The sequence below is a fragment of the Macaca mulatta genome, chromosome 20 (assembly GCF_049350105.2).
Source record: "Macaca mulatta isolate MMU2019108-1 chromosome 20, T2T-MMU8v2.0, whole genome shotgun sequence".
Lineage (NCBI taxonomy): Eukaryota > Metazoa > Chordata > Mammalia > Primates > Cercopithecidae > Macaca > Macaca mulatta.
Genome location: NC_133425.1, coordinates 67,617,262 through 67,633,403, shown reverse-complemented (window position 1 = coordinate 67,633,403; position 16,142 = coordinate 67,617,262). Strand labels below are relative to the sequence as shown.

Genomic DNA, 16,142 nt, shown 5'->3' with positions numbered 1-16,142 from the left:
TTGTTCTTTTGTAACCCTTTCATTGTCTGTTGACCACCACATCTCCATCTTTTATTTTGTTAAGGCTTTTTACATGATACATAATCTTTTGATCCATTCCTTTATCTACCCCAAAATTCTCCACGATGCTAAATAAAACACATTCTCAATTTATATGCATTTTTTTTTTTTTTTACTGTTTAATTCTTAGTGTGGGCCTTTCTTTAAAACTTTTTAGAAGGAAAAGTAGAGCTACTGAGAAGTCCTATTTGGTTTACAATAATGTCAGGTTTATCATTACTATCATCTTGTGTCTCCAAGAATGTTCCTGTTGACTGGGCGCGGTGGCTCACGCCTGTAATCCCAGCACTTTGGGAGGCCAAGGCAGGCGGGTCACAAGGTCAGGAGATCGAGACCATCCTGGCCAACATGGTGAAACCCTGTGTCTAGTAAAAATATAAAAATTAGCTGGGTGTGGTGGCACGTGTCTGTAATCCCAGCTACTCAGAAGGCATAAGAATCACTTGAACCCAGGAGGTGGAGCTTGCAGTGAGCCAAGATTGCAACACTGCACTACAGCCTGGCGACAGAGCGAGTCTCTGTCTCAAAAAAAAAAAAAAAAAAAAAAAAAAAAAAAAAAAAAGAATGTTCCTGTTGTCATTAGGTGTTTATGAAGAAAATCCGTAAGGTTTAATATTAAAATAGGAGATACACTCGAGGGTTTAGGGATTTCTTACCCAGAACCTCAGGTTCCTTAAGCACCAGGGAAGTATTTTAATAAAAATGCACAGAACATTTCAGCTAGAGATTAGTCCAACAGGAGGTAGGACATATCAGGAGGTAAATACAAGTTATAGAGGCAAAAATACCTAACAGGTCATATCAGGTAGACTCTGGCGCAGAGAGCAAGGAGGCTGTACCTGCTAAAGACCTAGATTCTGGAAGAATAAAAAGAAATGCTGGTTTCTTTCTAGTTTCAGTTGTTTCACTAGTTTACAGAGCCTAGGCAGGATCTCAATGACTACATACTTGAATATGACTGAATTATTCTAATATTGCAGATGAAAATATATAGAGAGAAATAAAGCATTGTGATTTTTGCAAGCAGCACTTGCTTTCTTGGCTAATTCCAAATGTCTCCACTAAAAGTAGGACAATTCTGCCTTCTAACAGAATTCCTGACTAGACAGATCATTTTGTTAGATAGATGTTCGTTAGCATTTTGGTTTCCTTAATTTCATACCATATTCTATTTTATTCCTTTGTATCATGGTTGAAAGTGCATACGATTCTTATCTCTTCCTTAGGTTTTTATTTTTTCATTGTGACATCTGTGCTTGAATCATCGTGTAGCCAAGCTGTAGAGGCTTAATTCTTTTAATAGGAAGATAGCATGCTGTGGCAGAAAGCATGCCAGCCTGGCATCTGCTGTTCTCCGGCTAAGTGTCCTAGGACAAGTCACTTCTCTGTTATCTCAGTACAATTAGGGCTGCGCCAAAGGATCTCTAAGGGTCCCTTCCATCTCAAATATTATTTATATTTTGAATCTTTTTATATGTAAATATGACAGTAGTAACACAGTAACTATGTTATCTTTGCTTATTTTGCAATTGTGTGTTAGGTTGTGTGTGTGTGTGTGTGTGTGTGTATCAGAGCGAGAGAGGGAGAATATGCGAGAGAGAGAGAGAGAGCGTGTGAGAGAGCGCGAGAGAGGGAGACCGTGCAAGAGAGACACAGAGAGAGTGGGAGAGCGTGCAAGAGAGAGAGAGAGACATAGTGGCAAAGGTGAAGGTGGAGGGGGTTAAGGACAGGACTAGTTAACCTTGGTAGACAATATGAAAGTGTAATAATCTGTAAACATAACTTGTGTTGAAGAAGATATGTAGGTATTTAAATACCTCTGTTGGAGGAAATATGTAAGTACTCATCATGGTTATAAAATAGCACTCTCAGAAATGTCTCTCTTCTCTCCTCCAGGACAGATAAAGCACCTGCAGGCTCTGACCGACCACAGAAAACAGCCATGAAAACCTTCAGGCTTTTATAAAGCAGGACAAAGCTTTGAAGCTTTGGCTTTAAATCGCTCCAGCATCTCTCAGCTGTAATGAGGACAGCATTTCCCTAGTCAAAACATCCTGGGTCTATTTATAGGTATTCACTTCTCTGAATAATAAACAAAAGTAGCAAGTTATTATCATATTTTATCATTTTCCTTTAGCTATCCTACTATTTAATACAATGCCAATAATTTAAAAAATTTCAAAGCCATCATACCTAACAGTGGGTTCAGTTAATTACCTTAGAGAAGACACTGACTGCCATATATTTGAACAGCCGAAGCCTTGCAAGAATATTTGATTGGCCTTTGTTTACCCAGGGTTTCCAGTATCTCCCTCTCTACTTCATGGGGGTGGGGGTTCAGTTCTTTAAATGATTCCAGAAAGAACCAGTCTCCCTAGTTGAAGGAAGGCTATATTCATCTACTAAGTAACATCCCTTCGCTGATGTTGCTTTAAATAAGGATGGAAGACAATACAGCATCCGTGGAGACAGCCACAGTTCACTTCTATTCTTTTTCAAATGTAAGTTTGTATTAGGTTATTTAATGGACCACAATATATTCAGTAGGTACAGAATTCATACCCCCAAATGGCTGGTGTTTAATTCCATCCCTCCAGTCTGTTTTAACTAAGACATTTCCTCCTGTGCATATAATCTTCATTATCATAGAAGTTATTTTTAATTTATAATTAACATAGTCTCCTTCTCATTATGTACGCCTTGATCGACTTGGACCCTCCGGACACATCTTGTCTGGCACAGTGCTGGTCGTGTCCTGCAGTTCTCCCAATGTGCAGTAGGTGTCTATCTTAGCCTTCCCTTCATCCCTCTTTCTCTTCTCCTCCCTGACACCGTGATATAGTGCATAATTCCAAAATGGCAGCTTTTTGAAAATTCACCTTGATTATCAGACATTAAAAGTGACTCATCCTGCAGTGACTGTCTGGCAGAAGGGATGGGATCAGACAGCAAGACAATGAGGGGACTGGGCGCATTAGCGCACTAGATTACAGAGCCCATCAAAAATACCTTTGTTCTGTCAAAGATCCAATCATTTACTAGTTGTGTTCTGCAGAGAAGAAAGAATGAGAGGGAAAAATCCACCAAACAAATAAACAAAAAAATACATTATGAATTTAAAACCTCGTTAGTTCTCTGTATTCTAAGAGGAAAAGAAAGTATGTAATCAACCTTCTCAGGAGAAGAAAAGATGGGGATTGTGCTTCTGAGCCAAAAATCTATAGAACCTTTTCTTTTTCACTGGCTATCAAAATTTCTACACTAGCTTCTGTTCTTTGGGTCTTGGTAAGAGGGAACACTGTCAAATTTTCAGGGTTTGGTCTTGACTACACTGCATTCAGCCTGATTTATGGCAGAATATTTAGAAGAAAAACTTTCACAATTAGAACGTTCATTTTCATTAAAAGCAAGGCTTTTGATTTCTATCTTGTCACAATATAATGCTAACCAAGAAATGTGCAATGGATGAGAGGGGAAAAATATGTGTAAGGGCTATTAGTGACAAATACTTTATAAGTATCTAAACTGGCCCATATAAAAAGGCAGTAATAATCTTTGAAAAGAGAGAGCACATGAATTCTTGCATCAAGCATGTGTGTGTTTGTGCGCAAAGGGGAGGAGGGAACTGGAAAAGGAGGGAGGAGAGAGATGAGGGCGTTCATATTGAGGCCTGGGTAGGTATAACAGGGTGAGATGTGTTGTATCATCAGCATGACTGCAAGCCTGGTGAGCTTGTGATTCTCCAAGGAGACAAAATATCCAAATGGGAGGTTGGTGCCTGATTTTTTTCTTTTTATCATTTTCATCATTTGCCTATGAACTCAGAGGAACATTTTATCAGTCATGGAAAATGCCCCCACGGGGCCCAGATCAAAGGCAGGCTTTGAATTGTGTACTTAGGTGGATCTCCCTGCCAAAGACATTAATGTGATTAAAACACAAATTCCATAAACAATTATTTTCCATCTGTTTAGCAATAATAATAGTGATGCTATGTGCTGTCAATGGTGTCCTTCCTTACAATGAGGCATCAAGTGAATGCAAATACCCTTCTGCACGTGGATGCTGCAGCACTTTGGGAGGATTTGGGAGGTTTCATCTGCCAGCAGGACAGGAGAGTGGCCACTGTCACCATGCAGGTATCTCTGGAAAAGAATGGCTGTATTTTAACTGTCATTTGCAAATAGATTCATTAAAACAACTCATTGCATTCCATCAATTGTGCAGTGTACTTGTATACCGGTGTAAACTGGAGATTTGTCATTTACTGCCCCTGCCACCATGTTTATTTCTACTGTCAGGTACAGAAAATGTACCCCTCTTTTTGCCCCTCTTAATTATCCCTAGTATCAATAACTCTGTTCCTTATTGATGGAGGAAGGGAGATTCGGCAGGACTGCCAGTCCACGTGGCTCACTCACAGTTACACATTCAGAGACCTACTCATGTTTGTTTGGATTCACAACACATACTCTGAGTAGGGAGAAAGAGAAATCTATAAGCTTTAAAAATCTCTGCCTAAACCAGACCAAGAGATTAAAGGGGGAGGGCAAAGGGGAGGGCCCAGACCGATTTCTGCACACCAGCACTCGTAACATGGGGATAGATTCCTGAAAGAGAGACCGACCGGCACAAGAGTTTTCATCAGTGGAATTTTAATGAGCCCTAAAGGTTAGCTTTCGACTTCGTTAACAAACAGCTCTAGAGATAATTTCCAATTTTCAGTGTTTATAGAATAGTGGTTCCTTGGTCATAATGAAATTCTGAGACTGTCTAGAGCCTATTCTGCATGTCCAGCTGAGGCTGAAACACAAACCGTCAAAAACAATTAAACGTGTGCTCAAAATCAAATGTAGAAGAAATAAAAAGAGGAAGACATTTTGCAAATTAAAGTGATCACATTAACCTCCTTTGATGAAATTGGTTCAGTCAAATGAAAAATACTTATAAAAAAATAAACCCTGCACAGATATTTTAGCTTTTAAGGGGGTAATGATTATTCTAATATTGAAATGGACACAGACAAGAAAAAAGAGAGATAATAAACAAAAGAGGAAAGCTTCATTTCCAGTAGCTAGAGACCAGAGTCTCTATTATGTGTAAGTGGGTTGTAAATGTGTAGAAAAGAATATAGATGCAAAGATTGCCAAAATTGACACTAAAGGATAAAGGATAGGTCAGTTTTTTGGAAATACATCCCCTCTCCTTCTTCTCCCCTCTCCCCGCTTCTTCAGGTTTTACTGGACCTTTGAAGAATTGCCATAATTGCACCAGAAAGGAAACAAGTATGACTGAGATTCCAGCCACATAAAACAAGAGCAATGGGTGGTTAAGACAAAGGGCCACATCTAAAGATTTCTTTTTCCCCCAAATTGGGTGGAAAATCCCTTCACTTTCTCCAAAAGGATGATCAAATCTCCTACTGGTATGGGGACCAACAGAAGATATTTGAGCTGTAAATGCTGGGAGAAATATTCTTTCGTTTATTTAAAGTTAGGCTAAATTTTATTTCTTCCAGTGCAACAAATCCCTTTCACTCCCCAGGCTTGCCACTTCCCTTGCCTCAAGTTGACAAGTGGTGGTAGGTGGCAGAACCCTACTACAGCCTAGGTCCTCTATTTCTCAGGACACTGGTTTGCTGTTGGATAACATCAGACTCCTCAGGTTACTGTGAGGAACAGCTGAAATGAAAGCACCATATGACAAATTCCAGACACCTAGACAAGGCATATAGGTCCTTTGTTATCTGGCCTCACCTGCCATTTCAGTCACGTTTTTCATGCCTTAATGTCCTCACACCTGCTGTCCCTTCTGCTTGAGGTGACCACTTCCCCAGTCCCCTCTCATTACTCCTCTTTCTCCAGCTGTAAACACCTGTTCACCTTTCAAAATCTGGCCACAAGGTTACTTTCTCTGTGAGGCTTCCTGTCTTCTCAGCATTTTCCGTAGTACACATGGTTAGAATGCTCACTGTATAAGATAATGATTGATTGGTTATTCTTCTCTCTCCCCTTCTTAACCAGGGAGCTTATTGAGGGCAGAGACTATATTTATTTCTCTTTGTATCTTCAGTGCCTAGCAAAGGGCATGGACCATCTTATTTACTCTGAATAAACAAGGAAGGAAGAAAGAGAGGGAGAGAGGGAAGGAATACCCTTCTGGAACTATAAAGCACTATATACTATAAATACAAAGTATTACTAACAAGAGAAAGATGCCCACTGTTGGATGCCCTCCTACTGTTCAGGAATGAGCTTACTGTTTTCACAGGCAAAATGCTCTAACACAAAATGGGGCAGGCAACCATGAGAGCAGGAAGCTGACTTCTCACTCCCCATTTACCTGCCCGATGAAGAGGTACACGATTTCCCCAGGATACAAGGAATGCCCTTCATTAATGCCATTTGCTAGCAGTAATTTAGTTAACTGAATAATCACACAAAGTAAAGAACACAGAGACTTAAGGATCTCTGTCTAATGCATGATACTAAGATATTTTATAAGGTGGCAAGTAGTTAAGTGTGCTTAAATGCAATCACAGAGCATTTTGTTTGGTCATTTTCATCTGGAGGTTTTAGAAAAGCCAGGAGAGAAAAGCAGCCTCCTCAGGGATTTTTCCTTAGAGTACAATTTTTACAAAAAGCTGAGTGTACAACTTGCAAAATAATAAGCTTCAGTGATAACACAAGCTTCAGCTACAATTATCACAAAGAGCAAGTCTGCTGCCCAAGCTTCTAACTTATCCTTGTGACTACAGAACAGCCCAAAATGTCACATTCAAGTTGAAGTGACTGCAGCCAATTAGGTAATTTCCACCAAATTGGGTCCATTAATACTTGGACATTATCTTGAGGGTGAAATAGGATTCAGTGACAAGGTGCAATGTGGCTTGTGAAATATTAGTTTTGGACAATCACAAATCAGGATCCAAGGGTATGTTAAATTATTCAGCATTCTTGACCTCATTATTAAGTGACTTCATATGGGTTTTTGCTCATATTCATATAATCTTAGGATAGAAAGAGCTTGATTTTTGTTTCCTTTCCCCAGCCATTTCCCTTTTTATGTATCAGAGATTTTATGTATATCTCTTTATTTTTATCCTGTTTAATTTTAGAATTTAAAGGGCAATGGCTATGGTTTTGTTTGGGGAACACACAATGAGAACACTTGCTCATATGATGACACACATCAGAATTATGAATATTAGTTAGAAATTTGGTTCGCACACCTTTCTCTGCTAACACACAACTTCAGGTAACAGCAATTTTTCCAGCCAAACATCTGCCTTGGTCTGCCAAGTATCGAACCGAAAGCTGTGATTTGTAACACATGGTCTTATAAATGAGTCAGAACTTCAAGGCCAAGTCGGCTTCTGGAAGTGTTCTAAAATGATAGCAACAATATTATTTTCCAAAATAATGGGAGAAAGCCATAAAAACACTCCAGGAAGATCATGTACCAAAGATGTCGGTTGATTTTGTTTTGTTCCAAAGATGTTTGGAACAATGATTAGTTGGTGCTGACAGGATTTCTACAACTAGGAAATGTGTTGTTGGACATTTAAAACTTTAAATCAGTGTTCCAGTAAATTCTAAAGAACTTCAACCAATTGCACAATTATCCTAAGAATATGACTACGAGATATTGCTTAAACGTACAAGTTAAAACACTTTATATCATTGGGGCAAAGCAATGATATGGACCTGGAATAGGAAAATTACCAGATAATGTGACTGAATCAGTGAGTATCTGCCAAAAGAAAAAAAATCTCTTTGAGATGAACAAAAGAAATGAGGTAGCATTAGGCTACTCATAGGACAACTGGCTAGAGCACAGTTTCTTCTTTGAGATGTATTTTGTAATTTTGTTAATGACTCAGACCAAAACAAATACTTTGAAAGCAGCAACACAGAATTCCATTTCAGCATATCCCAACCAGATGGGATCAGAACAGGTGTGATCATTTTAGAGTGTTCTTCTCTACAAATCAACTTCTGGTTTGTTCTAAAGTGGGGCTGTCAGCTTTTAGGCACCCAATGAAGTTGAGAATTTTTAGCAAACTAAACACAGCCATTAAAATAATGTTTGAGTTAGTTTTAATCACAGTGACCTAGATTCTCATGCTCCCCAGGACCTCACTGTATCTCTTCCATGTGTGATATCCATGGGAGGGCTGCACATGGGGAAGACTCACTGAGTGCAGAGCAGGAAGAAGAATTTAGGTCAATTACCTTTTGAAGTCTGATTCCTTTAAACAGCTACTCAAGGTAGTATCTTGCTAACAGAGCTGTATATAATAAAAGTGGCCTGTGCTGTTTCTTTAAATACTGCTTTTTGGTTGTAAGCGATCAAAGTATTAAATTTGTGTAAGAAAAAAAAAAAAAAGATCAAGAGAAGTTTCATCGATGTTCTTTCTGGAATCTATTAGGAAGGATTAGGTATGTGGTTTACCTCTCTTAAAGTCTGGGCTTGAAAGTAGGTGCCTCCATTTCAGTCTCTTCCAGCTGAGCTTTTGTTTTCTCTGCCTGTAAGTTGAGGAGAGAAGTTTAGATGTCACCTCAGGACTTTTGATAATATATTAGAAAATTAAAAAAACATGAAGCAGGCGAATGTATGGGGAGGAGTATTTACTATGGATCCATTCCCCAAAGTTTGAAAAAAAAAAGTATTGTATATGTGAATGTGTGTTTCCTTTCATTAGCTCTCCAGGAAACAAGATTTTTTTCTCAAACTATAAAGAAAAATTTGTTAAGGTTTTTTTTTTAACCTTTAGAAAGTAGATACCATTTTGATATGTTTATTCTTTCATTCAATAATTATTTACTGGCACCTACTCTATGTCAAGCACTTTGCACGTTCTTGGGAAGATAACAGTGACCTTGATCTGATATCTGAGTTTGGGGGAAAGAAATCATGTATCAGGCTGGGTGCAGTGTCTCACACCTGTAATACCAACACTTTGAGAGGCTGAGGCAGGCGAACAACGAGGTCAGGAGACTGAGACCATCCTGGCTAACATGGTGAAACCCCATCTCTACTTAAAAAAAAAAAAAAAAAATAGCCAGGCATGGTGGCGGGTGCCTGGAGTCCCAGCTACTCAGGAGGCTCAGGCAAGAGAGTCGCTTGAACCTAGGAAGTGGAGGTTGCACTGAGCCAAGATCACACCACTCCACTCCAGCCTTGGGTGACACAGCGAGACTCCATCTCAAAAAAAAAAAAAGATATCATGCACCAGTCAATAGTTGTTGGAATCTTAGAAAGGAATGCTTAGAAAAATGGAGTAAATGAACATATTTAAAATATGAACATCATTTTATTTTATTTTTAACATTTCAAAAACACAGAATAATTTAAACACCAACACCTTTGCCAACTCTACTCCTAAGCAATAATCACTATGAGTAATTTGCTATATGTCCTTTTGGATTTCTGTCTGTTTACAAATATATATACAAAACAATTTCTTAAGAACATATGAGCAGACTTAATCCTGATTTGAGCTTTTTCTTCTATTTAAGGGTGTTTCATGAGCATCTTTTCCAGCCACTAAGTGTGCTGATTTACCCCATTCTTCTCAATGACTATGGAGTATTCCATCTTATGGCTCCCCACTATTATCATGGATGGCAATATGGAATGGCAGGACAGTATTAACCAAAGGCAGAAGGTAAGTCTGCATTTAAGTTGTTGGTTTATAAATATTGTCCTATCCTGTCATAGAGAAGACTACCAATCTTTCCTGACAAATCATTGAACAAATAGTTTCATGATTTTTTAAATGTATTTTTTTAGCATGAAAAATCAAAAAGTGTTTTTTAATTTTAATTAGTAAAACACTTTCATTGCTTTTAGTTTTATGGCAGGGATTCAGAAAAAGCAAATAGACTCAAAGCAACATAATGAATATAGGGAAAATTTTCTGTAGATCTTCAAAGAAAATGATATAAAAATTATAAACATTACTGAGAAAATTAATTGCATGGTTACAAAGTAATACACATTTACTGCAAAAAGTGTGAAAAATATGCAGACAGGTAAAGAAAGTATCACTGTGCAGATGGGAGGGTGGATTTTGGAAACATTTTTGAAAAAGAAAATAAAAATACCCTGAATCCTATGATTCAGAAATAACAACTTCCTCAACAACTTTTCTTGTTAGTATATATGCGCACACACGTACACATTGAAAAAGCCTGAAAGGAGATAGATAGTTTGCACATTTATGTATGTTTGTATTGAACACTTTATTGGGTTTCCTTTATTACACAGTTTTCCTTTATTATACAGTGAGTCAACCAAAAATACAAATTTTTTAATAAAGTAAAAAAAAAGTGGGTTCATTTCAGGCCTACAAAGAATGACACCAAGGAAATGATAAGAACGTTTTTTCTTTTTCTTTTTTTGAGACGGAGTCTCACTCCATCACCCAGGATGGAGTGTAGTGGTGCCATCTCGGCTCACTGCAACCTCTGCTTCCCGGGTTCAAGTGATTCTCCTGTCTCAGCCTCCCGAGTAGCTGGGATTACAGGCGTCCACCACCACGCCCAGATAATTTTTTGTATTTTCAGTAAAGACGGGGTTTCACCATGTTGGCTAGGCTGGTCTCAAACTCCTGACCTCGTGATTCGCCCGCCTTGGCCTCCCAAAGTGCTGGGATTATAGGCGTGAGCCACCACCCCTGGCCAAGAGCCTCTTTTCTATCATTGCCTTTCTTCCAACAGGCTTATGGGTTATTACAAAGTTTAAGATGGCTTTCAAAGATGAATTAGTTCCACACTGAATTTCAACAAATATCCAACAGTGAAAGCAAAGCACAAAATCCAGTAAGCCTGATGATGGTTATGAAATTTTGAATTGTAACCATCTAGAAATATAATCCAAGCTCAGGGTTATTTTGCATCCTCCAAGACTGCAAATGCCAAGTACAGCATGGACCTTGTCTTCAGGCCTAGGAGGCTTTAAGAAGACAGGGGAGGAATGAGCTCCTTGCCTTCCCCTGCAGCTCCAGTGTCCATGCTGGCCAGCACCAGAGCTTCACTCACCCTGCTTGTGGGATGGCTAGCAGAGCTGACAATCCCCTTGCTAGGTAACTAGAAGCATGTCACATCTAGCTTTTGTATACACAGAACCCCTGGTCATCTTCTCAAAGCTCTACACATAACAGAGACCCTCATGGATATGAGACAAATAATATCCTGCATAGTCTGATCCTTAACCATGACCCTCAATCACATAAACACCAGCCAGGTAGTTGAGGGAAGGGTTTCTTCCCACTACTTGGTAAAAGGGGAAAGTCAGAGAGCAGGAGAGATTCAGATTAATAATGTTTAAATTGAAAATCTCTAGAAGCTCATTACTGGGGCCATTGAGTAAAGAGCACAGCTTTGGAGTCAACTGAGTCTTTCATTTATTCAGTCAACACTTAACGGCCCCATACTATGTGCTAGGTACAGTTCTAGTAGCTGAGAAATATCAATAACAAAACAGACAAAAATTGATGTCTTAGTGGAGCATACATTCTAGCAAGAGGAGCGGATAATAAAAATAGCATTAGAGGGTGATAAATGCTACAGGAAAAGAAAACAGATTGGGGTAAGAATGATTGGGAGTGGGGAGTGGGTTGTAGGTTGTGGTTTTAAATAGGATGATCAGAAGTCTCACTAAGAAGGTGACATTGCAGCAAAGACCCGAGAAGGTGAGGGAATAAGTCATTTAGACATGGGGGGTAGAGGTTTCAGGCTGAAGGAACAGCCAGTGCAAAGGCCCTGAGGTGGGAGTAGGCTTGCAGGGTTGGAGGAGAGTGAAGGAGAGGAGATAATAGGAATTGAGATCCGAGACATAAGGTGTAGGGAGTGGGTGTGCATGCAAGACCTTAAAAATTACAAGGACCTTAAACATTATACGGACCTTCCACTTAGGTTTGAATCCTTGTACCATCATTTGCCAAAGGTCACAGGTTGAGTGACTTTCTGAATTCCTATTTTGTTGTCTGTAATATGGGAATCTCATTAACTGGGCACAATTATTTTGAGGATTCAAATAGAATCATGTCTGTAAAATAACAAGTACAATGTCCGAAATGTGGTATGTTTGCAACAGATGTTGGTTCCCATATTCCTCCAGGTATAGTTGTGTGCATTTTATACCTATTTTATAAATGTACACATAAACATAGAAGGGCGATGTGACTGACCAGTAGTTACCCAGAGGTAGGAATCCAAGTAGTTTTTAACTCTATAAATAAATAACTATTTTTTTCCCCAAAACAATAAATGCTGAAATATCATCAATAAAACTAATAGTCGTGGAAGGTGGTTTGTTAGGGATTCAAGTTGACTAAGGAATGAAATCTTGGATACATCAACCATTAGTGAGGACTGATATATTAGTAGAAATGTACAGGCAAATCTCATTATTTCCCATTTCCATTGAGTGTCTATTTCAAGGTTAGAAAAAAAATGTTATCTATCCTTCTGGGGCACATCTGAACATTCAAACAATACCAGATAGAATGGTCAGCTTGCAAACTTTTGAAAACACCATTGCCTGCAGGGTTGAAAAGGCCTCTGTTAGATATCAATCTGCTCTGCGTTAACTTTTTTTATATGATGGCAGCAGTTTTTCTCTTATGTGGTGGTATCATTAGAGTTTCACTTAAGTTCACAAAAATCATTTTCTGGCTAAGTTTCCACTCAAACCCAGTTGCTACAGAAGTTGGACATCAGTGGGGGAGGCAATTAGTTAGCTAGTTATTATGACTTTACTTACTTAGTACATTTTTAGCAGAAGGAAAAATGACAAAAACCTAAAATAATTCTATACAAATACACGAGTGACTCTTTTTACCCATAGCTCATTGGTACAGTGTACAGTATTTCAAAGAAGCCAATACCTATAACACCCTCTCCTGCTGTATGATTATGCAGTTGTCATCAGCTGAGAGGGCCAACAGGAACCATTTTAATAAAATTTATTGGGTACTTACTGTTGGAGGGCTTGAAACTATGGGAAGAACTGAAGATGGATTCCTCTCTGTAGGTAAATAACAACTGTACATAAGTTCTTGCCAAGACAATTAGTTATACTACCTTTGGATATTCTGCTGGTCAAATGCCCTTTTAGAAGCTTTAAAAAATATTTGCCAGGGAATTTCTTCGGGGGAACACATGCCTCAACTATCGTACAAAGTTTTCTCTGCTCTTAAGCACTAATGAATTATTTGGCCCCTAACTCTAGTCTGGAGTTTACCAAAAATCTGCACTACGTCTATTTAATTGGATGAGGGGTTTTCCTGACAAATGTGTCTTATGATTTTTATACCCTTTATTAAATGCCCAATAAACATTCATTGAAAGCGTAGAAAAAAAAAATCTCACTTCCATTTCTTTCTACTTGCCCTATTACAAATCAAAGACTGACCACACACACACGGAGATTTACCTATTATATGTGTATACTAAATTAGATGTGTAAATGTAGATGTGTATACCACTTACATGTATATACCAGAGTATACACAGATATATGATGAAGTGTGACTTTTTTTTTTTTTTTAACACACCAGAACATTTAGCTCCAAATGAGAGTTCCCTTTCTGAAGTCATGAGATGACCAATTTATTTCACAGATACAAGTAAACATTTTGGGAACTCTTCTCTGGGCAGTTCTGCCCTTTATTGTGAATATCATCATTGGTGGCAAATATTTACCACTTCAAAGTAGATTTCTAAAAATAGCTAAAGGTCATTTGGGATCAAACTTGTAAAATAAGTAAGTCAACAAGCGGATAATATTATTTGTTACTTAAAAATATTGGGTAGGACCATAAACTAATGAGTTAATACTTTTTATAAGTACAGTTTACAACCTGCTTTAAAAAATAAAACAGCTTTATTGAAAATTAATTCACATGCCATATAATCCACCCATTTAAAGTGTACAATTCAATGATTTTTAGTATAGGCACAGATATGTGTAACCGTTACTACAGGCAATTTAAAAATATTCTCATCACCACAGAAAGAAACCCTACATCCTTTAGCCATTATGTCCCTACTTTTCACAAACCCTTCTTTCCCCAACCCAGCCCTAAGCAACCACTAATCTACTTTCTATAGATTTGCCTATTCTAGATATTTCATATAAACAGAACTATATAATAGGTGGTACTTTGTGACTAACTTCTTAGCAGAATGGTTTCAAGGTACATTAATTTTGTAGCATGTAGCAATCCTTTTAAAATCAACATTTCATTGTATGTATGTACCACATTTTGTTCATCCATTCATCTGTTGAAGGGCATATAGGTTGCTCCAAATGTCTTTTGGTTATTGTGAATAGTTCTGATATGAACATTCAGTTACAAGTCCTTGTTGGAGCACCTGTTTTCAATACTTTTGTGCATATACCTAAGAGTGGAATTGCTGGGGCATATGGTGATTCTATGTTTACCTTTTTAAGAACCACCAAATTGTTTTTCACAGTAGCTACACCATTTTACATTACACCAGCAATGTATGAGGGTTCTGATTTCTCCATATCTTCACAAACACCTATTGTTTTTCGTTTTAAAAATGTGGCCATCCTACTGGATGTGAAGTGGTGTTGCATGGTTTTGACTTGCACTTCCCTAATGATTAATGATGTTAAGCTTGTTTTCATGTGCTTGTTAGCCATTTGTATATCTTTTTTGTTATTAAAAGATTTATAAAATTTTAATTGAGATGGAGTTTTGCCATGTTGCCCAGGCTGGTCTCAAACTCCTAGGCTCAAGTAATCCACCCACCTTGGCCTCCCAAAGTGCTGGGATTATAGGCATGAGCCACTGTGCCCAGCCCCATTTGTAGATCATCTTTGGAAAAAATGTCTATTGAAGTCCTTTACTTTAAAATTTTTAATGGGCACTTCCAGAAGACGAGACTCAAATGTTTTCAGCAGTAGCAGCCATATTGGAACAAATGCCTGGCCTCCTGGCATCACTAGGGATTAAGTGTAATACTTCTTTGACTGTAAGAGTAAAGAACAAGCAATCACATTAGCTTAAGATGATTATTTGTCCTGCACTAAGTAATACCACATCCATGGGTTTTTACAACAAATATCTACTCGTTTATTGCAAACTCATAGGCCATATGTGTTTTGCATACCATAACACTTACTAAATAACTTTAGTGGATACCGAATTTCCTTGAAGAAGGGACTTAGAGGCAGCGATCCAGTTGGCAGGAGGAGTGCCCTGAAGTTGTGCTTGCATAGCACTTATGTATGACTGAGAACACATGATTCATGTACAACAAAGAAGAGCAGAAAGTTGATGGAGGTCATGAGGACCTAAAGCCTCCCCTTTTCCCAGCTCCTGGTTTGACACTTCCGCTGCATCCATAATCCACTGAGAATCTGAGAAGATATAATCAGAGAAGAAAAATGCATTCTCAGATCTGCCAATGCCTAGTCACAAAAATATAGGTTCTTGACTACTGCCTGCCTCTGCTCCAAGCTTGGATATGTACAAGCAAGTTGATATATAGATATGTGAAAAGATGCGTGGATTAGTGGTAGGACAGGGCAGCAGGCAGGGAGGTGGATGGGAGACAGCGGCATCAGGTGGACATCTTGATAGGAGGAAAGGGACTGATGATAGGTAAACGTGCGGATGGGTAGCAGACAGGGCTTCTGCTTAGCGCAGCAACCCAGGCTGCTAGCAGATAGTAATCCAATATAAATCTTAATAGTCAGGGAGATTAGTCAGCTGAGTCCAAAACCAGATTCTGGTCAAGTCCTTTTAAAGCATTCCATTTCATCTACTCTGGCACCTCTAAAAGTTAAGAATTGCCTCACTGGGTCCAAGTGGCTCTGACTAATTTTTCCCATCTAGCTCTCTCTGAATCTTTGGTGTGGATCAACAGCTCATGAGAAAAAAAATGAGCAAGGGGATTGCATGCCTTACTGGTAATCAATTATCCAAAGGCTTTAAACTGGAGATACAAAATGGTGGCAGCTTTTCCCAGGGCTACCCAATGAAGCAATGACAATCTGTGAGAACAGAATGAAAACACAAACTGAAAGAAGGAGTTTGTGAA

At 38.5% G+C, this 16,142-nt stretch overlaps 1 protein-coding gene across 1 annotated transcript in view; it reads right to left on the bottom strand.

Moving 5' to 3' along the window:
• PMFBP1 (polyamine modulated factor 1 binding protein 1) overlaps positions 1–16,142 on the bottom strand; it is a 262,936-nt gene that overhangs the window by 131,323 nt on the left and 115,471 nt on the right. Inside the window, exons 7-10 of the mRNA XM_077984485.1 lie at positions 15,222–15,459; positions 8,515–8,588; positions 7,292–7,446; positions 4,109–4,205 (exon numbers count right to left, since the gene is read on the bottom strand). Of these exons, the coding sequence (XP_077840611.1) occupies positions 4,109–4,205; positions 7,292–7,344 (150 nt within the window). The 5' untranslated portion in view covers positions 7,345–7,446; positions 8,515–8,588; positions 15,222–15,459. The remainder of the gene's footprint in view (positions 1–4,108; positions 4,206–7,291; positions 7,447–8,514; positions 8,589–15,221; positions 15,460–16,142) is intronic.